Source organism: Macaca thibetana, chromosome 1 (assembly GCF_024542745.1).
Source record: "Macaca thibetana thibetana isolate TM-01 chromosome 1, ASM2454274v1, whole genome shotgun sequence".
Lineage (NCBI taxonomy): Eukaryota > Metazoa > Chordata > Mammalia > Primates > Cercopithecidae > Macaca > Macaca thibetana.
The window spans coordinates 138965909-138991137 of record NC_065578.1 but is presented as its reverse complement, the minus strand read 5'-3'; the positions used below and the strand labels follow the sequence as shown (position 1 = coordinate 138991137).

The 25229-nt window shown below is 43.8% G+C and overlaps 2 protein-coding genes and 1 long non-coding RNA gene across 7 annotated transcripts in view; 2 read left to right on the top strand and 1 right to left on the bottom strand.

The window, feature by feature from the left end:
* Nucleotides 1-25229, top strand: part of CNIH4 (cornichon family AMPA receptor auxiliary protein 4) — a 728363-nt gene that overhangs the window by 578796 nt on the left and 124338 nt on the right. The gene's annotated exons all lie outside the window — the stretch shown is intronic.
* Nucleotides 1-25229, bottom strand: part of NVL (nuclear VCP like) — a 106292-nt gene that overhangs the window by 9853 nt on the left and 71210 nt on the right. For 4 of the 5 annotated variants that reach the window (XM_050760706.1, XM_050760695.1, XM_050760697.1 and 1 more), the window contains 2 exons: nt 15290-15396; nt 335-411 (listed from right to left, as the gene is read on the bottom strand). In XM_050760706.1, the coding sequence (XP_050616663.1) occupies nt 335-411; nt 15290-15396 (184 nt within the window). Of the gene's footprint in view, nt 1-334; nt 412-15289; nt 15397-25229 lie in introns of those variants that run through there. The other variant, XM_050760703.1, reaches the window with a different exon arrangement.
* Nucleotides 11501-25229, top strand: part of LOC126937498 (uncharacterized) — a 141531-nt gene continuing 127802 nt past the window's right edge. Inside the window, exon 1 of the long non-coding RNA XR_007719753.1 lies at nt 11501-11597. This is a non-coding gene — a long non-coding RNA (uncharacterized LOC126937498). The remainder of the gene's footprint in view (nt 11598-25229) is intronic.

The following is a 25229-nucleotide window of genomic DNA, read 5'->3' as shown; positions in this document are numbered from 1 at the left end:
CCTGAGGGCTGGAAAATGTGGCAATTGTAGATTAGTCTCTTTTAAATGCTGACGCACCAGTACGATTTGTAAAGGACAGCAATGCTGGTTAGGGTAGGTTAAGTACCAAGAGTCAACATATGAAAGGACTCCCCTGTTCCCGGGAATTCCTTCAGAGCCTCCAAATGTGCAGTCTCTTCTCTAAGAAGGGAGATGCCAGACACTTTATATGCTTCATGGGATACCTCATTTAATCCTCCCAACAATCTGCTGAGGTGAGCATCATCACACCTCATTTTATAGATGAGGAAATTGAACCCCAGAGAGTGAATTGACTTAAGATTTAAACACTTACGTATAGCAATCACAGCGAAGGTCACCAGCAATTGCTTCCAAATTTACATCTGCATCCAGTGGTGGTTTGGTACCATTCTAAGTAAGAGAGAAAAATGATTTTTCATTGAAGTTTTAAAGACCATGCCAGGCGTGGTGGCTCATGCTTGTAATCCCAGCACTTTGGGAGGCCGAGATGGGCAGATCACGAGGTCAGGAGATCGAGACCATCCTCGCTAACACGGTGAAACCCCGTCTCTACTAAAAAAAAAAATACAAAAAACTAGCCGGGCAAGGTGGTGGGCACCTGTAGTCCCAGCTACTCAGGAGGCTGAGGCAGGAGAATGGCGTGAACCCGGGAGGCGGAGCTTGCAGTGAGCTGAGATCCGGCCACTGCACTCCAGCCTGGGCGACAGAGCGAGACTCCGTCTCAAAAAAAAAAAAAAATTAGCCGGGCGTTATGGTACACACCTGTAGTCCCAGCTACTCAGGAGGCTGAGGCATGAGAACTGCTTAAGCCCTGGAGGTGGAGGTTATAGTGAGCAGAGATCACGCCACTGCACTCCAGCCTGGGCGACAGAGTGAGACTGAGTCTCAAAATAAAGATAAAGACCATATTCATCTACATAATAGCTTCTTAATAACGGCTGTTTGACTAAATGAGTATAACTGACTTCCAGACCAGTGCTGTTAAGATTTATACAAATTTCAATGTTGAGAAATGAGGCTAAGAAGCAGATTCCAAACTTGAGAAAGCTAAAGGCAAACAATTTATGCTCCTGAAGTTTGAGGAATTTGTGTACAGTTGCAGCAAATACTAAGCATCAACAAGAATGAAAGCCAGCACCTCGATCTTTCCCAAGGTGAAGAAACACATTTCCTTTCCAGCTTAAATATGGCAAATACTTAAGCAATGCTTAGTGTTGGTGTGAGGCTGGCTAGGACGGGAGAAATAATACTGAACCTGGCCAGGAGAGAAGGAGCAGTATTTGCTCTATAATAAAAGCACAAAGTCCTCTGAGCTCAGTATATTCTTTCTTAATCATTTATCTAACACTCAATCCTGATTTTGGTGCCAATTCCCCTTCAGCTCATTTCAAGAGACATTAGCAATGACAAGTATGTTGCAACTTAGAACTCAGAATTTCTCATGAGACTGGATGTAGAGAAAACAAACCAACCCAGAGTTTTAACACTTAACCCAGTACCTTGCTTGCATACATTATGTTTAATAATATTTTTAGTGACAAACTGCAGAGGCAAACAAAACGAGCTTTGTCTTTCCCCCAGGGTCTTGCTCTGTCGCCCAGGCAGGAGTGCAGTGGAACAACCACAACAGACTTGACCTCCTGGGCACAAGAGATCCTTCTACCTCAGCCTCTGGAGGAGCTGGAACTACATGCCACCATGCCTGGCTAGGCCTGAGCCAAGATCGCACCACTGCACTCCTGAGTAGCTAGGACTACAGGCGCATGCCACCATGCCTGGCTAATTTTTTGTATTTTTAGTAGAAACGGGGTTTGGCCAGGCTGGTCTCAAACTCCTAGCCTCAGGTGATCTGCTCACCTCAGCCTCCCGAAGTGCTGGGATTACCGGTGTGAGCTACCAGGTCTGCTTTTTTTTGGAGATGGGGTCTTGCTATGTTGCCTAGGCTTGTCTCAAACTCCTGGCCTCAAGCAATTCTCCTGCCCCAGCCTCCCAAAATGCTGGGATTACAGACATAAGCCACTGCACCCAATCAAAACAGTTTTTAATTATTTAAAATGTGTGACAGTTAGATGGTAAGCTTATGAGTATTTGCTTATTATTCTGATTCATAACTTACATATACATTGCATATGTTCTTTCCTGTGTAGCAAATATTATATTATTAAATAACTATTTTAAGAAGAAACATTGCCGGGCGCGGCAGCTCGCACCTGTAATCCCAGCACTTTGAGAGGCCGAGGAGGGCGAATCACCTGAGGTCAGGAGTTTGAGACCAGCCTGGCCGACGTGGTGAAACCCTGTCTCTACTAAAACAAAAATTAGCTGGGCATGGTGGCATGTACCTGTAATCACAGCTACTCAGAAGGCTGAGACAGGAGAATCACTGGAACCCGGGAGGTGGAGGCTGCAGTGAGCTGAGATCGTACCACTGCACTCCAGCCTGGGTGATGGAGACTTGGTCTCAAAACAAAAAAAAAAAAGAAAAGAAGAAACACACACAAAAGTGAATAAACACAAGCCATTAAGCTTTTCTCTTTTTTATTCTTTGAGACAGTCTGGCTCTGTCACCCAGGTTGAAGTGCAGTGGCGCAATCCTGGCTTACTGCAACCTCCACCTCCCGGGCTCAAGCGATCCTCCCACCTCAGCCTCTTGGGTAGCTGGGACTACAGGCACCCACTACCACACCTGGCTAATTTTTGTATTTTTTGTAGAGATGGGGTTTCACGATGTTGCCCAGACTGATCTCAAACTCCTCAGCTCAAGTGATCTGCCCACCTTGGCCTCCCAAAGTGCTGGGATTACAGGTGTGGGCCACAGCACCTGCCCAGTAAGCTTTTCTTAGTGTAAAGCGTCAGCCTGGCAAAGTGCTCCAGGCACAGGGTTCGGTGACCTGGCTGAGAGGACTGGAGTTGCCGGCCTTGTGCACTAGTTACCTGTTGCTCTGCCCACACTCACATACCAGCCTCTTACTGCATCCCTGCAGGGCATAGTCAAGAACTGCATAAATTATACATCTGTTAGTTGCTATCACTAAATAAAATGGACATGTTATCTACCACAGGTTCAAGAAACAGTTAATTTCCCATTCAATCCATTTTGACCTGGGACCCAAACTATGATCTTAGGCAAACAACCTTGTGCTTTTTCCTCTGAGTAGTAAAACTAAAGGGTCAGAATGTAGGATTGCTAAGCATCTTTTAGTGTGAACAATTTTCAACTGAGTCAGGATAGTGGTCAATCCTGGGGGCAGGTAGGAGTGGGTAGTGACTGGAAGCAGAAGGGCAGCTTTTGTAGGTGTGGGAATGTTCTATTTTATTGTGGCAAAACATACAAAAAACTGACCATTTCAACCATTTTTCAGTGTACAGGTCAGTGGCATTAAGTCCATCCGCATTGTTGTATCACCCCTATCCAGCTCCAGAACTTTTCTATCTTCCCAAAAGAAAACAATGCATCCATTAAACAGTAACTCCTCATTCCTCCTGCCCCCGCCTCCCAATCCCTGGCAGTCACCATTCTACTTCATAATTCTATGAATTAGACTTGGAGTGTTCTCTTTCTTGATCTAGAGACTTTGTTTGTAACAATTCATGGAGCTGGACATTTACGACTTTTTAATTTTTTTTCTTGACTCTCTAAATCTACTTTACATTTACCACTTTTCTGTAGGTGTATCACACTTCAGTAAAAAGAGCTAAAAAGTGGAAATAACACTGGACGAGGAATTGGAAAACCTGAGTTTTAAAGTTCAGATTTGCAACTGAATGGCCTTTATGGAAGTTTGTTAACTTTATTATTTATTTAATATTTTTGATAATAAGAAACCAGTATCTTATCTCCAGATGAGTATATACAATTTTGTGCTATATTTGAGAGGGAAGGGGGGCATCAGTGAACATATAATAGTGATTTCTTAAAATGAAGACTAGCATAGACTTTCTTGCTATGGTGGTGGGCTGCCACATTAGGTAGGAGCCTTTATTAGGTGCTTTCTGTGATTTTAAGAATCTGTCAACTTACCTCAACTGTCACACTGTCACATTAGCTGTACGGATCTTCCCTAAGGACACTCCACGTGCTGTTAGACAATCTAATCTCAAACTATCTAGTGTCCTGTTTTAATCAAAAGCTCAATTATAGGAAGACAATTATTTTATACTTCTCAATATCTAAATTCTACCCTTGGATTAAGCCGGACCTCCACGAGGTCCTGTGTACTCTCAGAGTGCATTTCTTGGACCTTCATCAAATTGTGTTTAATGAACTGGCTTTGAGTAATACCCTCAGTTTATATTAAGAAAACGACAAGCCTCAGTCCCAAGAGGCTTATTGTGTTTATGTCAGAAATATTATTAAAGACATTGTGCATCACATCTTAGTGTTCTCTTTGTGAGGACCCAGAGGAATTTTTCTTTTTTGTGTCTCGCTCTGTTGCCAGGCTGGAGTGCAGTGGTGCAATCGCGGTTCACTGCAACCTCCGCCTCCCAGGTTCAAGTGATTCTCCTGCCTCAGCCCCCTGAGTAGCTGAGATTACAGGCATGCGCCACCACACTGGATAATTTTTGTATTTTAGTAGAGATGGGGTTTCACCATATTGGTCAGGCTGGTCTGAAACTCCTGACCTCGTGATCTGCCTGCCTCGTGATCCACCTGCCTCAGCTTCCCAAAGTGCTGGGATTACAGGTGTGAGCCACAGTGCCCAGCAGAGGAAGAATTTTTCTCACATTTGCATAGTGGGAGCAATTGTCAGCTTTCTATTCTTAGCATACCCTTTGTTTAAGAAAAATCTTTTGTGAAAGAAAGCTCAGTATATAAAGGAACACAATAAATAAATGAGGTGGGGTATGAGCTTAAGAAAATGAATTCATTGTTATACATTTAGATACTCTCAGAAGTTTCCTAATTCTTAGAAGATTAAACCTTTAGAAAAATAATTTCAAATACGCTCGAAAGAAAGTAACAAACTGTCCTCCTTTTTTTTTTTTTTTTTTTTTTTTTGAGACGGAGTCTCGCTCTGTCGCCCAGGCTGGAGTGCAGTGGCTGGATCTCAGCTCACTGCAAGCTCCGCCTCCCGGGTTCATGTCATTCTCCCGCCTCAGCCTCCCGAGCAGCTGGGACTACAGGTGCCCGCCACCTCGCCTGGCTAGTTTTTTGTATTTTTAGTAGAGACGGGGTTTCACCGTGTTAGCCAGGATGGTCTCGATCTCCTGACCTTGTGATCCGCCCGTCTCGGCCTCCCAAAGTGCCGGGATTACAGGCTTGAGCCACCGCGCCCGGCCTTTTTTTTTTTTTTTTTGAGACAGAGTCTCACCCTGTGGCCCAGGCTAAAGTGCGATGGAGTGATCTCGGCTCACTGCAAGCTCCCCCTCCCGGGTTCAAGAGATTCTTCTCCCTCAGCCTACCAAGTAGCTGGGATTACAGATGTGCACTACCATGCCCAGCTAATTTTTTGTATGTTTAGTAGAGATGGGTTTCACCATGTTGGCCAGGCTGGTCTCTGATCTTGTGATCCACCCACCTCGGCCTTCCAAAGTGCTGGGATTACAGGCACGAGCCACCACGCTCAGCCAAACTCTCCTTTTTTTGAGGGCATGAGGTGTACTCTACCTAGGATACCTCCAAAAGTTTCTATAGCAACATTACTTTCTAATTAGTAGAAATAAGGGCTAAGGAATCTTTGGATCATTGAAATCTAACTATTCTTTCATTGAAATATGGTAATCTTTCCGACTTATAGTAAGAACTAAAATGAATTCTATTTATTCTCAAGTGAGAGCAAATGAGAAGAATTTTATTTTATTTTATTATTATTTTTTTTGAGATGGAGTCTTGCTCGTTGCCCAGGCTGGAGTGCAGTGGTGCGATATCAGCTCACTGCGAGCTCCACCTCCCGGGTTCACGCCATTCTCCTGCCTCAGCCTCCCGAGTAGCTGGGACAACAGGCGCCCGTCACCATGCCCGGTTAACTGTTTGTATTTTTCAGTAGAGAAGGGGTTTCACCGTGTTAGCCAGGATGGTCTTGATCTCCTGACCTCGTGATCCGCCCACCTCGGCCTCCCAAAGTGCTGGGATTACAGGCGTGAGCCACCACGCCCGGCGAGAAGAATTTTAAATGGCATAATAAAGAGCTTATAAAACAAAATATGAGTATTTCAGAAAACCATTTATTGAAATGGTACTAGGATATCAAGTATTTAGAAGCTTAAACTAATTTGTTTTTTCTTTATGCCATTTTCTCTTAATAATGTTATATTACAATAATACTATATTATTTTTTAATAAAGGCCTTAATGGAAATCTCAAATAATTTGGTAACTACAGAAAGCTAAGCTAAAGGAATTATTAGAAAAAGAAGGAAAACAGTCTCTTAAGGAAATTATAGGCCAGGCGTGGTGACTCATGCCTGTAATCCCAGCACTCTGGGAGGCCAAGGCGGGCAGATCACCTGAGGTCAAGAGTTCGAGACCAGCCTAGGCAACATGGTGAAACCCTGTGTCTACTAAAAATACTGGTGTAGGCCGGGTGCGGTGGCTCATGCCTGTAATCCCAGCACTTTGGGAGGTCGAGGCAGGCGGATCACCTGAGTTCAGGAGTTTGAGACTAGCCTGGCCAACATGGTGAAACACCATCTCTACTAAAATACAAAACTTAGCCGGGTGTGGTGGCAGGTGCCCATAATCCCAGCTACTCAGGACACTGAGGCAGGAGAATTGCTTGAACCCAGGAGGCAGAGGTTGCAGTGAGCCGAGATCACACCACTGCACTCCAGCCTACGGAACAAGAGCGAGACATCGTCTCAAAAAACAAAAACAAAAACAAAAACAAAAACAAACAGGTGTGGTGGCAGGTGCCTATAACCCCAGCTATTTAGGAGGCTGAGGCAGGAGAATCACTTGAACCTGGGAGGCAGAGGTTGCAGTGAGCCAAGATCACACCATTGCACTCTAGCCTGGGCATCAAGAGCAAAACTCCATCTCAAAGGAAAAAAAAAAGAGTTATCCCACAAATATTGTATGATTCTACTTGTATGAGGTACCTAGTAATAGGCAAAGTATAGAGACAGAAAGTAGAATGGTGGTTGCCAGGGGCTAAGGAAGAAGGAATGGGCAGTTTATGTTTAATGGGGACGGAGTTTCAGTTTGGGAAGCTGAAAAAGTTCTGGAGATGAGTAGTGGTGATGGTTGCACAACAATGTGAATGTACTTACTGCCACAGAAATATACACTTAAAAATGGCGAAAATGATAAATTTTATGTTATATATCTATAGCATTTTACTAAAATTTGAAAAAAGTTATGGCTTATTTACACTGATATTTTCCTATAAATCTTTTTTTTTTCTTTGAGACGGAGTCTTGCTCTGTCGCCCAGGCTGGAGTGCAGTGGCGCGATCTCGGCTCACTGCAACCTCTGCCTCCCGGGCTCACGCCATTCTCCTGCCTCAGCCTCCCGAGCAGTTGGGACTACAGGCGCCTGCCACCACGCCCGGCTGATTTTTTTGTATTTTTAGTAGAGACGGGGTTTCACCGTGTTTGCCAGGATGGTCTCGATCTCCTGACCTCGTGATCCTCCTGCCTCGGCCTCCCAAAGTGCTGGGATTACAAGCGTGAGCCACTGTGCCCGGCCGATATTTTCCTATAATTCTTATTAAGCATTATATGTTATGAAATACTCAGGTTCAAAAAGTAATTCAAGATATGCTACTACTTTTATTTTAACAAATATTTTCATTTGGTCATACAAATCTATTTTTTTTTTTTGGAGATGGAGTCTCACTCTGTGTCCAGGTTGGAAGGCAATGGCATGATCTCACTTCACTGGATTTACACCATCCTCCTGCCTCAGCCTTCCGAGTAGCTGGGACTATAGGCACACGCCACCATGCCTGGTCAATTTTGGTATTTTCAGTAGAGATGGGGTTTCACCATACTGGTCAAGCTGGTCTCAAACTCCTGACCTCAGGTGATCCACCCACCTCGGCCTCCCAAAGTGCTGGGATTACAGGCGTGAGCCACCATGCCCAACCAACTTTATTCTTAAATCTATTCTTAATTACATATCAGAGTTTAGAATCATTAATGCTTTCTTGTTTTGTTTTGTTTTGAGACGGAGTTTCGCTCTTCTTGCCTAGGCTAGAGTGCAATGGTGCAATCTCGGCTCACTGCAACCTCTGCCTCCTGGGTTCAAGCGATTCTCCTGTCTCAGCCTCCTGAGTAGCTTAGTACCCACCACCATGCCTGGCTAATTTTTTTTGGTATTTTTAGTAGAAATGGGGTTTCACCATGTTGGCCAGGCTGGTCTCGAACTCCTGACCTCATGATCCACCCACCTTAGCCTCCCAAAGTGCTGGGATTATAGGCGTGAGCCACTGTACCTGGCCCACTCACTCTTCTTTTATGAAACTTAGATCCCAAAAGATACGAAGAAGTTGCTTTGACCCACAAATTTTTTTCAGACTTTTAAGAACAGGACTAAACATCTTTATTCTAATCTCTTTATAATATTTCAGATGTTAATAGGAGAAAGAGAAAACTGCATATAAAACAATCTGGGAAATTAAAGTCAAAAGCCAGCAAACTGAAATAGAAAGGGTAAACATTAAAAATGCCAATTTTCCTCACTTTGTTGACTTACAAACAACATACATGGGCAGGAAGTCTACCTTGTGACTTCTTCCCTCTGAGATTAGATATTGTGCTTCCTCTTCCTCTCACTCTGCCCTGCTTTAGCCATCAACAAAGTTTTTTAAACAAAAACACTCATGACCTCTGAAGGATGAGGTTAAGATAAGGATGTGAAATTGCAGTGCTAATAGCCCTCTTGAGAGGGCACCAGGCCGACGCAGGCAGACAGGGCACACACAGGGAGGCTGCATGTGGGTCCTGCTCCTGGGCAGCTCTGCCCAATAAGGTTCCAAGTCTTAGAACAGGACACAGTAAGAATTGAAGCAAAAATGCACTCTCAAGACAAAGAGAATAAACTAACAAAAGCCCTTCTGCCGTTGGCACAGACAGAGGCTGAGGACTGACTATGCAGCAGTCTAAACCACAATCTACAAAAGTTGCTTTTGCACAGGCAAGGTAGCTCACGCCTGTAATCCCAACACTTTGAGAGGCCGAGGTGGGCAGATCACAAAGTCAGGAGTTCCAGACCAGCCTGGCCAACATGGTGAAACCTCATTTCCCTAAAAATACAAAAATTAGCCAGGTGTGGTGGCACGTGTCTATAATCCCAGCTACTCGGGAGGCGGGGTTCGTCCGCCTTGGCATCCCAAAGTGCTGGGATTACAGGTGTGAACCACCATGCTCGGCCAAAGTTGACCTCTATTGAAATGTCTTTTCTGTTTTTTTTTTTCCTCTTCCATATTCACAACTTTGTGCTTGGAAGCTGCAGGACTCCTCTCTGTTACCCACCCCATTTATACCAGATGACTATTTTTTTTTTTTTTTTGGAGACAGAATTTTGCTCTTGTTGCCCAGGCTGGAGTGCAATAGTATGATCTCAACTCACCACAACCTCTGCTTCCCGGGTTCAAGCTATTCTCCTGCCTCAGCCTGCTGAGTAGCTAGGATTATAGGCATGCGCCACCATGCCCAGCTAATTTTGTATTTTTAGTAGAGATGGGGTTTCTCCATGTTGGTCAGGCTGGTCTTGAACTCCTGACCTCAGGTGGTCCGCCTGCCTCAGCCTCCCAAAGTGCTGGGATTACAAGCATGAGCCACCACGCCCGGCCAGATGACCATTCTATACAGACAGACAAACCAAATACATACATACATATATGGTCGTGAGAGAAAATCTGAAAATACAAAGCAAATGAGCACTCTGGGAGGCCAAGGCAGGCAGATGAGACCAGGAGATCGAGACCAGATTGACCAACATGGGGAAACCCCGACTCTACTAAAACTACAAAAATTAGCTAGGTATGGTGGCCCATGCCTGTAGTTCCAGCTACTTGGGAGGCTGAGGCAGGAGAATCACTTGAACCTGGGAGGCAGAGGTTACAGTGAGTAGAGTAACATCTGACATGTAGGCTGATATTATCAGGTAGGTCTTGTTGTTGCTCCAAGCTGGCTGGGCCCTTACAGTGAAGCTGTGGTGCTCTCCTATTACACATAAATAATTCCACAGAATACGGACATTAGACAAGGCCACTCTGTGACCGTGAAGGATCAAGACAGAAATGAGAACACTCTGTAATGAAGTCTGAACATGGACAAAGCATAAACACTGTCCAAGACACAAACATGACCAAACATCCGCCATCTTAGCTAATATAACTACTGTTTCTTTGCCAATCACAGTTTTAGCCTTGGTCTAATCTTCCTTCCGTTTAGGCAAGATTTATTAAGTCACCCAAATATAGAATTATGCTTGCTTTTTAACAGCCATTCAGGGCAAAGGCTGTTATTAAATCCTTCCCAAATCTAACACAAATCCCAAATCAATTAAGTCCTAATACCCTCTTACTGAGATATGCCCCCAGTTCCCCATGGAGTACATTCTCCTGCACTGCAAAGAGTAATAAGCCCAACTTGTTCAACTACATGTGTGCTCTTGGTGGGGTTTGGTTGAAGAGCACTAACAAAGTGGAAAAATGACGCATAATGCCATCTCCCAGAGGCAAGCACTGTATGTTGGCATATTTCCTTCTTGATGTTTTTCACTGTATGTCTTTATAAATATAGTTGAAATCGCCACACTATTCAGTCACCTTTATTTACTTCCCCTCCTCAGGAATGAATTAATACATTTGTCATTGTTTCATAAACATTCCTATTATCATCTAGAAGGCAAGCTCCTGATAGGTAAGACAATGTCTTACGTTTCTCAGTCTCTACACAATCAAGGATGTATTTAGTTTATAACAAATACTTATCAATGAAGTGGGATACTTTTTTTTATTTTATTTTGAGATGGAGTCTCACTCTGTCGCCTAGGTTGGAGTACAATCTTGGCTCACTGCAACCTCCACCTCCCAGGTTCAAGTGCTTCTTGTGCCTCAGCCTCCTGAGTAGCTGGGATTATAGGAGCACACCATCACGCCCAGCTAATTTTTGTATTTTTGTAGAGACACTGTTTTGCCATGTTGGCCAGGCTGGTCTTGAACTCCTGACCTCAAGTGATCCACCTGCCTCGGTCTCCCAAAGTGCTGGGATTACAGGCATGAGTGGGGTACTTTGAATATTCACCCCTTGGTCTGAGGCCTAATGATTTTGGCCAATAGCACTGAAATTCTAGATTAATGAAGTGTAAAGTTGTTCTGGTGTGAGTACCATACATTGAATGAAACACAGCAGGAAGAATGAGCCAATCATTCTTCTGGTTCAAAATCTGTAAGGCTCTGAATACCACATGCCTCATCTCTGGCACGTCTAGAAATAAATACCAATCCAACTTTTCTCTCTTTTTTTTTTTTTTTTTTTTTGAGACGGAGTCTCGCTCTGTCACCCAGGCTGGAGTGCAGTGGCCGGATCTCAGCTTACTGCAAGCTCCGCCTCCCGGGTTTACGCCATTCTCCGGCCTCAGCCTCCCGAGTAGCTGGGACTACAGGCGCCCGCCACCTCGCCTGGCTAGTTTTTTGTATTTCTTAATAGAGACGGGGTTTCACCGTGTTAGCCAGGATGGTCTCGATCTCCTGACCTCGTGATCCGCCCGTCTCGGCCTCCCAAAGTGCTGGGATTACAGGCTTGAGCCACCGCGCCCGGCCCCAACTTTTCTCTTTAGTTCATGAAATCCCAAGGACAAGTGTGAAAGCATTATCATTATGTCACCATGACTACAGGAAATTCTTATAATTGGATATGTGTGTGCTTATTTGTATATACATACACACCCACATACATTGACCAAAGCAAACAAAATCTCACTATCATAGTTCCTAATGACAGAGCCAAGGAGGCCAGGAATGGTGGCTCACGCCTGTAATCCCAGCACTTTGGGAGGCCGAGGTGGGCGGATCACTTGAAGTCAGGAGTTTGAGACCAGCCTGGCTAACATGGTGAAACCCCGTCTCTACTAAAAATACAAAAAAAAAAAAAAAAAAATTAGCCGGGTGTGGTGGCATCCACCTGTGGCCCCAGCTATGCAGGGAGGCTGAAGCCGATTTGCTTGAACCCGGGAGGTGGAGGTTGCAGTGAGCTGAGATCACGCCATTGCACTCCAGCCTGGGCGACAAACAGGGTCTCTTTTTTTGAAACACTGTGTCAAAACAAAAAACAAAAAAAAAAAACCAGAGCCAACAAAAGGGAGAGAAGATGCTATGATGCAGTCATCATCAAATTTGTCTGATGCAAAGAAATAAGTATATGGCACCAAAGCAGGGTTTCTTAACTTTGGCATTATTGATATTTTGAGTTGGATAATTCTTTTTTGTTTCCCTTGAGACAGGGTCTCAGCTCTGCTGCTCAGGCTGGAGTGCAGTGGTGTGATCATGGCACACTGCAGCCTTGACCTCTTGGGGTCAAGTCATCCTCCCACCTCAGCCTACCAAGTAGCTGGGACTACGGGTGCATGCCACTATGCCTAGCTAATTAAATAAAAACATTTTCTTGGCAAGGTGCGGTGGCTCACGTTTGTAATCCCAGCACTTTGGGAGACTTGAGGCAGGTGGATCACAAGGTCAGGAGCTCGAGACCAGCCTGGCCAATGTGGTGAAACCCTGTTTCTACTAAAAATACAAAAATTAGCTGGGTTTGGTGGTGCACACCTGTAATCCTAGCTACTCAGGAGGCTGAGGCAGGAGAATCACTTGAACATGGGAGGTGGAGGTTGCAGTGAGCTGAGATGGCACCACTGCACTCCAGTCTGGGCAGTAGAGTGAGATTCCATCTTGAAAGAAAGAAAAAAATATATATATGTGTGTGTGTGTGTATATATATATATATATATATATTTTTTTTTTTTTTTTCTTGTAGAGACAGGGTCTCACTATGTTGTCCAGGCTGGTCTCCAACTCCTGGCTCAAGTGATCCTCCTGCCTCAGCCTCCTAAATTGCTGGGATTACAGGCCTGAGCCACCATGCCTGGCCTTGGATAATTCTTTGTTGTTGGCTGTCCTGTGCACTGTAGAATATTTAGCAGCATTATCACTCCTCTGCGTAGTGGTAAACAAATGTCCCTAGACATTGCCAAATGTTCCCTGGGGATGTGAGGTGGGGTGGTGGGAAAACTGCCTTAGGTAGAGAACTACTGAACTAAAGCAGTATGTTTTCATGGCTTTGACCACCAGCTATGTCCTGATGACAGACAAAACTATAGCTCAGCCAGAGGACTCTCCTAAACTCCCAACCACAGACCCAACATCCTGCTGGACTTTTCCACTTGATAGTGCCCAGGCACCTGAAACTCAGATAGCTCATGTCCCAGATCTCTAATCCTGGTGGATGCCACCAGCTGCACAAGCTGCAAATTCATCTACCTTTTCCTTTAACTCCCAACTGTACAGTTAATCCAATGTCCTACTAATTAAAACCTTTAAACAGTTCTCCTATCTGTATCTTCTTTATTATTCCCGTGATAACGCCTTAGTTTGTTATTTTTTCTTTTTCATTGATGTTTCTGAGTCATATTGCCTTAGTTCTAAAATGCTTAATTTCATAGCTTTTAGTTTCACTAGCTTCCAAACTGTTTTCCACACTGTGCATCAATAGAATCTTTCTACCCCACAAAGATGATCATCCTTCTGTTTTCATCTTTCCTGTTCTCCCTCCTCTGGGTGATTTTTAAGGAACACTGCTAAAGGCAATTTTAAGTAACGATGGCCCAGTGAAGCAGGATCACAGAATCTTCCTTTGTCAGCATCAAAAGAATACTAAAAAAAGTTTAAGATAGATAGATAGCTCTAGAAAAAGTTAGACACACATAATCAAGGGATTTCAGCAGAATCAGGAAGAACTGCCAAGGTATGCCACTTTCCAGGGAGCTGGACAGCACTGGGTACAACCCCATGGGAGTGGGACAGCTCCCATAGGGGAGGTATCTCCAACTGGATGGACAGAGTGGGTCCAGGTACAAGTGATTTCATCCCCAGAAGGGTTAACATCACCAGCTTAGCTCCCTCTCCCATCCCAAGGCTATAGAAATACAGACACAAAGCCCTGCTACAGACCTCAAAACGTGATGTGTCAAGGGCAGAAAAACTAGTTCCAGGTAGTGAGAAGTGGGATGACAGAACTCATTCACTTCTTTTTTTTGAGAGAGGGTCTTGGTCTGTCACCCAGGCTTGAGAGCAGTAGTGCGATCTTGGCTGACTGCAACCTCCACTTCTTGGGCTCAAGCGATTTTCCAGCCTCAGCCAGGCATGAGCCATTGAGGTCCAGCTAATTTTTGTATTTTTTGTACAGATGGGGTTTCCCCATGTTTCCCAGGCTGATCTTGAACTCCTGAGGTCAAAGCAATCCACCTGCCTTGGCTTCCCAAAGTGCTGAGATGACAGATGTGAGCCAACGTGTTTGGCCCACTTACTTACTTATTTTTAAAGATAGGGTCTTGCAGGGCCGGGCACGGTGGCTCACGCCTGTCATCCCAGCACTCTGGGAGGCCGAGGCGGGCAGGTCACGAGGTCAGGAGATTGAGACCATCTTGGCTAACATGGTGAAACGCCATCTCTACTAAAAAATACAAAAAATTAGCCAGGTGTGGTGGCGGGAGCCTGTAGTCCCAGCTACTCGGGAGGCTGAGGCAGGAGAATGGCGTGAACCTGGGAGGCGGAGCATGCAGTGAGCTGAGCTCTCGCCATTGCACTCCAGCCTGGGCAACAGAGTGAGACTCTGCCTCAGAAAAAAAAAAAAAAAAAAAGATAGGGTCTTGCTCTGTTGCCCAGGCTGGAGTGCAGTGGTGTGATCACAACTCCCTGGAGACTTGACCTCCTGGTCTCAAGCAATCCTTCCACCTAAGCCTTCTGAGTACATGGTACTACAGGGGGGTGCCACCATATCTGGTTAATTTTTTCTATCTACAGTGAGACAGAGTCTCACTATATTGCCCAGGCTGGTACTGAACTCCTGGGCTCAGATCTGTCCAGCTCGCCCTCCCAAAGTGCTAGAGTTTCTCTAAAAGTTTCTACTCCATTTCAAATATGATCTGATGTAAATTATTTTAAAGTAATAATTGAAGATCAGTTCACCTTCCCTTTGGGAGATACAGGCTGGCCAAACACAGTTACAGAAAAGAAAAGTAATCAGTCAACTAAATTACTACCTGTTATAACTGTCTCTATTTAAAACAAGAGAAACACATATAAAAATGTACCATTTCCTTTACTCACTTTTGTGATAGTTTTTAAGATGGCAAGGCGATCTGTAGGGGGTGGTAAACCCACAAACAGTGTTTTGTCCAGGCGGCCCGGGCGCAGGATTGCAGGGTCAATTATATCTAGAGAAGGGAGAAAAAAGTCTTAAATAAAACCTTTTATTTTTATTTTTTAGAGACAGGGTCTTGTTCCGTCTCCCAGGCTGGAGTGCAGTGGCATGATCTCAGCTCACTGCAGCCTCAACCTCCCAGACTCCGGTGATTCTACCACCTCAGCCTCCTGAGTAGCTAAGACTACAGATGCATGCTACCATGCCTGGCTAATTTTTTTTCTTTTACTTAATTTAATTAATTAATTAATTTTTTATTTCAATAGGTTTTTGGGGAACAGGTGGTGTTTGGCTACATGAGTAAGTTATTTGGTGATTTTTGAGATTTTGGTGCACCCATCACTGGAGCAGCACACACTGTACTCAGTGTGCAGTCTTTTGTCCCTCAACCACTCTTACCCTTTCCCTCGAGTCCGCAAAAGTCCATTGTATCATTCTTATGCTTTGTGTCCTGATAGCTTAGCTCCCACTTATGAGTGAGCACATACGACGTTTGGCTGGCTAATTTTTGTATTTTTAGTGGAGACAGGATTTCGCCATGTTGCCCAGGGTAGTCTTGAACTCCCGAGTGCAATCCACCCTCTCCGCCTCCCAAAGTGCTGCGATTACAGACGTGAGCCACTGTGCTCAGACCAAACAAATAAAATCTTTTAAAAATGCAATTAGGCCGGGTACGGAGGCTCATGCCTGTGATCCCAGCACTTTGGGAGGCCAAGTAGGCGGATCACGATGTCAGGAGATAGAGACCATCCTGGCTAACACGGTGAAACCCGTCTCTACTAAAAATACAAAAAATTAGCCAGGCGTGATGGCGGGCGACTGTAGTCCCAGCTACTTGGGAGGCTGAGGCAGGAGAATGATGTGAACCCGGGAGGCGGAGGTTGCAGGGAGCCGAGATTGCACCACTGCACTCCAGCCTGGGCGACAGAGCAAGGCTCCGTCTCAAAAAAAAAAAAAGCAATTAATGGCTGGGCAGGGTGGCTCACACCAGTAATCCCAGCACTTTGGGAGGCCAAGGCGGGTGGATCACCCGAGGTCAGGAGTTTGAGACCAGCCTGGCCACTATGGTGAAACCCTGTCTCTACTAAAAATACAAAAATTAGCCGGGTATGGTGGTGCACACCTGTAATCCCACCTATTCGGGAGGCTGAGGCAGGAGAATTGCTTGATTGCTTGAGCCAGCTTGAGCCCGGGAGACGGAGGTCACAGTGAACTGAGATCATGCCACTGCACTCCAGCCCGGCCAACAGAGTGATACTGTCTCAAAAAAAAAAAAAAAAAAAAAAAAAAAAAAAGCAAAAAAAGCAATTAAAATGAGATGAGAAGAACCTCTTTTTAAAAAATAAAAAATTAATAAATTGCATTTTATTTAAATGAAAAACTTCCACTCATCAAAATACATCTCTTTGGCCACGCATGGCGGCAGATCACCTGAGGTCAGGAGTTTGAAACCAACCTGGCCAACATAGCGAAACCCTGTCTCTACTAAAAAAAACCCCACAAATTAGCTGGGTGTGGTAGCACACACCTGTAATCCCAGCTACTTGGGAGGCTGAGGCAGGAGAATCTCTTGAACCTGGGAGGCGGAGGTTGCAACGAGCTGAGATCATACCAGTGCACTCCAGCCTGGGTGACAGAGCGAGACTCTGTCTCAAAAACAAAAACAAAAAAATAAAACATCTCCTTAAGAAAATGAAAAGTCCACCTCACCTTCTGGCCCCAAACTGCTCTTCCTCCAGGATTCCCTATCTCAGATAATGATCACCACACCACTCCACCCCACCCTACCTCCCAAATACCAGGCAGGTTTCTCCCTTCCCTCTAACCAATTTCCATCAAGCATTCCTCTGATTACGTCAACCCTCAGTCAAGGCAAAATGTAAGTCCTCCTAACTGGTTCTGCCTCTAGACTTCCTTTAGTGACCAATGGTGTGAAGCATTTTTCATGAGTTTATTTGCCATTTGTACAACTCCTATGGTGAAGTAACTGTACAAATCTTTTGGCCACTTTTATTTTTTAATGTTGATTAAATAATTTTGTAAACTGACACAGAAAAATGGTATATATTTAGGTTGTGCAACATGTTGTTGTTTTTGTTTTCAGACGGAGTCTCACTCTGTTGCCCAGGCTGGAGTGCAGTGGCACAATCTCAGCTCACTGCAACCTCTGCCTCCCGGGTTCAAGCAATTCTCCTGCCTCAGCCTCCCGAGCAGCTGGGATTACAGGCAACCACCAGCATGCCCAGCTAACTTTTATATTTTTAGTAGAGATGGGGTTTCATCATGTTGGTCAGGCTGGTCGTGAACTCCTGACCTCGTGATCCACCTGCCTTGGCCTCCCAAAGAGTGCTGGGATTACAGGCATGAGCCACAGCGCCCGGCCTTTTTTTTGAGACGGAGTTTTGCTCTTGTTGCCCAGGCTGGAGTACAATGGTGCAATCTCGGCTCACCACAACCTCTGCCTCCCGGATTCAAGCAATTCTCCTGCCTCAGCCTCCCAAGTAGCTGGGATTACAGGCATGCACCACCACACCTGGCTAATTTTTTTTTGTATTTTTAGTAGAAACGGGATTTCTCCATGTTGGTCAGGCTGGTCTCGAACTCCCAACCTCAGGTGATCCGCTCATCTCGGCCTCCCAATGTGCTGGGATTACAGGCGTCAGCCATCGAGCCCGGCCAACATGTGTTTTTAAAATGTGTATACACTATGGAATGGCCAAGTTGAGACAACTGACGCAGGCATTACCTCATATTCTTACTACTTTTTTTGTGGTGAGATCACTTAAAATCTACTTTCTTGGCAATTTTCAAGTACCTTTTGGCCACTTTTAAAATGGTGTAGTTTTTTTTTTTGAGATGGAGTCTCACTCTGTCACCAGCTGGAGTGCAATGGCATGATCTCAGCTCACTGCAACCTCGGGTTCAATTGATTCTCCTGTCTCAGCCTCCTGAGTAGCTGGGATTACAGGCACCGCCCATGTTCAGTTACCTTTTGTATTTTTAGTAGAGACAGGGTTTCACCATGCTGGCCAGGATGGTCTTGATTTCCTGACCTCGTGATCTGCATGCCTTGGCCTCCCAAAGTGCTGGGATTACAGGCGTGAGCCACTGAGTCTGGCCCAAAATGGTATAGGTTTTTTATTTTTTATTTTTATTTTTAGATGGAGTCTCGCTCTGCCTCCCAGGCTGGAGTGCAGTGGTGCAATCTTGGCTTATGGCAAGCTCCGCTTCCCAGGTTCTCGCCATTCTCCTGCCTCAGCCTCCCGAGTAGCTGGCACTACAGGTGTCCACCACCACACCTGGCTAACTTTTTTTTGTATTTTTAGTAGAGACTGGGTTTTACCGTGTTAGCCAGGTTGGTCTAGATCTCCTGACCTTATGATCCGCCTGCCTCTGCCTCCCAAAGTGCTGGGATTACAGGCGTGAGCCACCACTCCCAGCCTAAAATGGTGTAGTTTTTAATCCTTTATCAGATATATGCTTTGCAAATATTTTCTCCTAGTCTTTGGTTTATCTTTATATTCTCTTATTTGCATTTTTTAAAGAGACTGGGTCTCACTACGCTGCCCAGGCTGGCCTCGAACTGCTGAGCTCAAGGGATCCTCCCACCTCAGTATCCTGAGTAGCTGGGTTTACAGGTGTGTACCACTGTACCTGGTTTATTGGCAGTTTTTGAAGAGCAGTTCAGTTTATCTATTTGCTCTTTTATGGTTTGTGCTTTTAATGTCATATAGGAAATCTTTGCTTAAATCAAATTTCTCCAATGTTTTCTTCCAAGAGTTTTATAATGTTATTTTCAATGGTCTTTGATCCATTTTTAGTTATTTTTTGTATGTGGTAAAAGGTATTAAGGTTCAATTTTTCTTTTTGCATATGGAGGATATTCAACTGCTCCAGTTGAAAAGACTATACATTCTCCACTGCATTGCCTTTGTGCTTTTTGAAAACATCAACTATCTAGATATGCATAGCAATGTTTCTGGATTTTTTTTCTGTTCCTTTGATCTATCTGTCTCAGTTCTATGCCAATTACCATGCTGTCGAAACATCTTTTAATTTAAACATATAAATACACGCCAGGAATGGTGGCTCACGCCTGTAATCCTAGCACTTTGGGAGGCTGAGGCAGGTGGATCGCTTGAGGTCAGGAATTCAAGACTAGCCTGGCCAACATGGTGAAACCCTGTCTCTATTAAAAATTAAAAACCTAGCTGAGCATGGTGTTGCGCGTGCCTGCAATCCCAGCTACTCGGGAAGCTGAGGCGGGAGAATCGCTTGAACCTGGGAAGCAAGGTTGCGGTGAGCCCAGATCATGCTACTGCACTCCAGCCGGGGCAACAGAGCGAGGCTCCATCTAAAAAAAAAAAAAAAAAAAAACCACAAAAAACTCCCCACCACAAAAACAAATCTTAAAGCCAGTTCTATATGCCCCAAGGTAAAGGGGTATACTGATGATAATAAAGCATTCTTAGTTTGGGAGTCCTATAATCACTTAACATCTCTGACAAATATCACACTTAATATTATGTAGTTTATTATTTTAATAAGTTATTTACAGTAAAAGACATTCTGGACACTTTATATACATCTTAGTATTAGAGGACTTAAACTACACTTCACCAAAGGCTGTTGCAAGATGCTATGTATTACAACATTAGAAATGAGATGCTAATCTCTTCCCTAAACAGGCCCCTACCATTGTCTTTCCCATCTTAGTTAATGTGAACTCATTCTCCCAGTTTTTCAAGCCCAGACCTTGGAGCCATGCTTGATTCCACTTTCCCACATCCTTAACTACTCCATTAGCAAATCAGGTCAACCCTATGACACAATATATTCAGATTCTTTCTACAACCACAGCTATCACCCAGCTCAAACCACCACCATCTTGCACCTGCATTATTCTCACAGCTTCCCAACTGGTTCCCTATTTAATTGTGTCAGAGACAGAATTTTTTTTTTTCTTTTTCCTTTTACCCTCTCAACCCAGCTTTTCCCAACTTTGGGAAAACTGGGAAGAGAAAGCCTAAGAGACAGAATTCTTAGGTAGAAGACTAAAAATAACAATTCTGATATTTACAATAAAAATGGCACTAACAATCCCAACACTTTAAAGAGAAAGTCCATTCACTCACAAATGAAATGGCTGCCTGAAAAAGAACCCTCCTTTCATCTGTTGATAAGCAGCACCTACTGTTCTATATCAAGCTCCTCCCTCCCCTCAAAAAAGCTATCACAGCTTGCCATGGGTAAAAAAACATTAATTAAAAAAGAAAAAAAGTTAAAATTGAGAGGTAACAGTAGCAACTTTTAACTTTAGGAAAATATTAATTTTGTTACAAATGGACCCTCAATTTTTAACAAAGGTAACAAGACAATTCAATGAGGGAGTAATTAATCTTTGCCACAAAGGTGCTAGGACAAGTGGTTTTTTGTTTGTTTGTTTGTTTCTGTTTTTGGAGACAGGGTCTCACTCTGTAGCCCAGGCTGGAGTGCAGTGGTATATCATAGCTCACTGCAGCCTTGATCTCTGGGGCTCAAGCAATCTTCCCGCCTCAGCCTCCCAAGTAGCTAACACTACAGGCATGCACCACCATGCCCATTTAATTTTGTTTTGTTTTTGTGTATTTTTTGTAGAGGTGAGGTCTCACTATGTTGCCCAGGCTGGTCCTGAACTCCTAAGCTCAAATAATCCTCTGGCGTTGGCCTCCCAAAGTGCTGGGATTATAGGCATAAGTCACTGCACTGGGCCTGAAAGGGATATTGACACCCCAAAGAATCAATTTGCACACTTTCCTCACAATACGCACACAAATTAACTCAAAATGGATCAAAGACCTAAATGTAACAGCTAAAATTTTATGAGAAGAAAATGTGGGAGTTAATTTTAGTGACCTTCAGTTAGGCAGTGATGTTTATACCATTGATACACCATCAAAATTGCAGGCGGTAAAAGAAAAAACATATAAATTGGAATTTATCAAAATTAAAAACTTGTGTTTCAAATGACATCAAAAAAGTGAAAAGACAATCCACAGATTGAGTGAAAATATATGTAAATCACATATCTGATTTTAGATTTGTACCTAGAACAAAGAAGCTACTCAATGACAAGGCAAATAACCTAACTGAAAAATGATTCAAACAGACATCTCTCCAAGGAAGACACACAAATGACCAACAAGCACAATAAAAGATGCTCAACACTATCAGTTATCAGGGAAATGCAAATCAAATCAGAATGAAATACCACCTCACATCCACTAGAATAGCTATAATAAAGACAACAACAGGTATTAGTAAGAATGTGAATAAATTAGAATTCTCATATCTTTTAATGTCAGAATTACTGTGGGAATTCTGTCAGAATGTGGGAATATAATATAATGTCAGAATGTGGGAATATAAAAATGAAGCAGCCACTTTGGAAAAGAGTTTAGCAGTTTCTCAAAATGTTAAACATGGAGTTACCACATGATCCAGCAATTCCATTCCTAGGTATAAACTCAGGAGAAATTAAAACATATGTCCATACAAAAATGTATACATGAATGCTCATAGCAACATTATTCATAAGAGCCAAAAAGCAGAAACAGCCCAGATGTCCAAATGGTGAATAAACAAAATGTGGTATATCCATACAATGGAATATTATTTCATAATAAAAAGGAATGAAGTACTGATACATTCTATATGAATCTTGAAAACATTATGCTAAAGAAGCCAGACTCAAGAGCCCTCATATTGTATAATGCTATTTACATAAAATATCCAGAATAGACAAATTTATATAGACAGAAAATTCATGATGGCCAGTAGTGGCTCAGGCCTAAAATCTCAGTACTTTGAGAGTCCAAGGCAGGGGGCATGCTGCAGGCCAGGAGTTCGAGACCAATCTGGCTAACATAATGAGACCCTGTCTCTCCAAAAAAAAAAAAAAAAAAAAAAAAAACCAAAGTAGATTAGTGGTTGTCTAAGGCTGGAGATGAGAAAAGTTAAAGGTAATGCTAACAGGCATGAGATTTTTTAAAGGTGACGAACATTTTTTTTTTTTTGAGATAGGGTCTCACTCTGTTGCCCCAGCTGGAGTGTAGTGGCACAATCTCCGCCCACTGCAACCTCTGCCTTCTGGCTTCAAGCGATTCTCCTGCCTCAGCCTCCTAAGTAACTGGGACTATAGGTGCGTACCACCATGCCTGGCTAAATTTTATATGTTTTTGGTAGAGACGAGGCTTCACTGTGTTGGCCAGGCTGGTCTCAGACTGGCCTCAAGTGATCCACTCACCTCAGCCTCCCAAAGTGCTGGGATTATAGGCATGAGCCACACCCGGCCCAGGTGATGCAAATATTCTAAGATTAGATTGTTGGGATGGCTGTAAAGGTATGTAAATATACCAAAACCATTGAATGGTATACTTAAAATGGGTAAATTTTATGATATGTCACTTATATCTCAGTAAAGCTTTTTAAAGAAATGAATCCTCAGACTAGCAACACTATAAATATATACGCTGAAAATAATTACAAGATCAGACAACCTTCATGAAATAGGTTTCTACTCATGATTCATTAAACAAATAAGAAGAATGATGTTTTTTGTTTGTTTGCTTTGAGACAGAGTCTTGTTCTGTTGCCCAGGCTGGAGTGCAGTGGCACAATCTCAGCTCACTACAACCTTCTCTTCCCAAGTTCAACCAATTCTTGTGCCTCAGCCTCCCAAGTAGCTGGGATTAGAGGTGTGTGCCACCATACCAGCTAATTTATTTATTTATTTATTTATTTTTGTATTTTTAGTACAGACGAGATTTTCCCATGTTAGCTAAGGTTGGTCTTGAACTCCTGGCCTCAAGTGATCTGCTCACCTTGGCCTCCCAAAGTACTGGGATTACAGGCATGAGCCATTGCACCTAGCTGTAAACAAATAATTATTGAGCTCTACTACATACCATGGCAGCTATCTCAGCCGAAGTTCTGGCTGGGCATAACCTAATTTTAAAAGGGAAGTACTGTGCCAAAGGACAAAACATACAGGGTTGACCATGGCACCAAGTCATTGTTCAATTACCTTCAAATGCATTCAACAATGACCCAAAGCATCCAGACTAGATGTGTAAGGAAATACTCCATTTAGCTTGGAACTTCAGTGGTAAATATCTTCGTACAATGAAATAAATACCTTCTCTGTGAGCTATCCACTCTTTCATCTGATTATTATTATTTTTTGAGACAGAGTCTTGCTCTGTTGCAAGGCTGGAGTGCAGTGGTGCGATCTTGGCTCACTGAAACCTCTACCTCCCAAGTTCAAGCTATTCTCCTGCCTCAGTCTCCCGAGTAGCTGGGACTACAGGCGCGTGTCACCATATCCAGCTAATTTTTGTATTTTTAGCAGAGACGGGTTTCACCACGTTGGCCAGGATGGTCTCGATCTCTTGACCTTGTGATCTGCCCGCCTCAGCCTCCCAAAGTGTTGGGATTACAGGCGTGAGCCACCGCACCCGGCCTTCATCTGATAATTATTAAGGGCTTAGAATGGACAGAGACTCTAACTAGAACCTACCTCTCACATATAAAAGTGCAGAATAAATCCCTGCCCTGCAGAAGGTTGCACATCATAATCATAATTTACTTATTTCTTCTTTTCTTTTTTTTTTTGAGACAGGGTCTTGCTCTGTCATCTAGGCTGGAGTGCAGTGGTGCAATCACAGCTCACTGCGGCCTCAAACTTCTGGTTTCAAGTGATCCTCCTGCCTCAGCTTCTCAAGTAGCTGGGATTACAGGTACACACCAGTGCATATGGCTAATTTTTATTTTTATTTTTTTTGAGATGGAGTCTTGCTCTGTTGCTCAGGCTGGAGTGCAGTGGCGTGATCTCGGCTCACTGCAACCCCCGCGATTCTTCTGCCTCAGTCTCCTGAGTAGCTGGGACTACGGGCACGTGCTGCTACCATGCCCGGCTAATTTTTATTTTTAGTAGAGACGGGGTTTCACAATGTTGGCCAGGCTGGTCTCGAACTCCTGACCTCATGATCTGCCTGCCTTGGCCTAATTTTTTATTTTATTTTGTAGAGATGGGGTCTTGCTTTGTTGCCCAGGCTAATCTTGAACTCCTAACATCAAGAGATCCTCTTGCCTCAGCCTCCCAAAGTGCTGGGATTACAGATGTGAGCTAACACACTCAGCCCTTATTTATTTTTCAACTAAGCCATGCATAGAAGGCAGAAATTCTTTCTGGATTGTATACTGCTACTGGTAGAAAATAGGTAATTATTGAGTAGAAGAGAAAGTACTAAGATACTTGGGTTTCATAATTGTGCAGGAGTATCTTTTTTAAACAGCTAGATAATAGATTAAGGGGGAACAGGCAGTTTCCTAACTGAGAACATCCTTTACAGGAGTTGGTATGTGAAGAAGGGAATGCAAAGATGTGCGTAGGAGAGACTAAGGCTAGGGTACAAGGAACTGCATTTCCTCTGGTTAAGCACAAGGCAGTCGCTTATTTCCAGAAGAGAATGTGGACTTTGATACAGCACACATTAGAAGAGGGCTAGGGCTGTGCACAGTGGTTCACGCCTGTAATCCCAGCACATTTGGGAGGCTGAGGCAGGAGGATCGCTTGAGCCAGGAGTTTAAGACCAGCCTGGGCGACATAGTGAGACGTCATCTCTACAAAAAAGACCTTTTTTTTTTTTTTTTTTAAATTAGCTGGGTGTGGTGGTATGTGCCTGTAGTCCCAGCTGAGGTGGGATGATCTCCTGAGCCTAGGAGGTCAAGGCTGCAGTGAGCTGTGACTGCACTACTGTACTCTAGCCTAGGCTGCAGAGTGACACCCTGTCTCAAAAATACAAA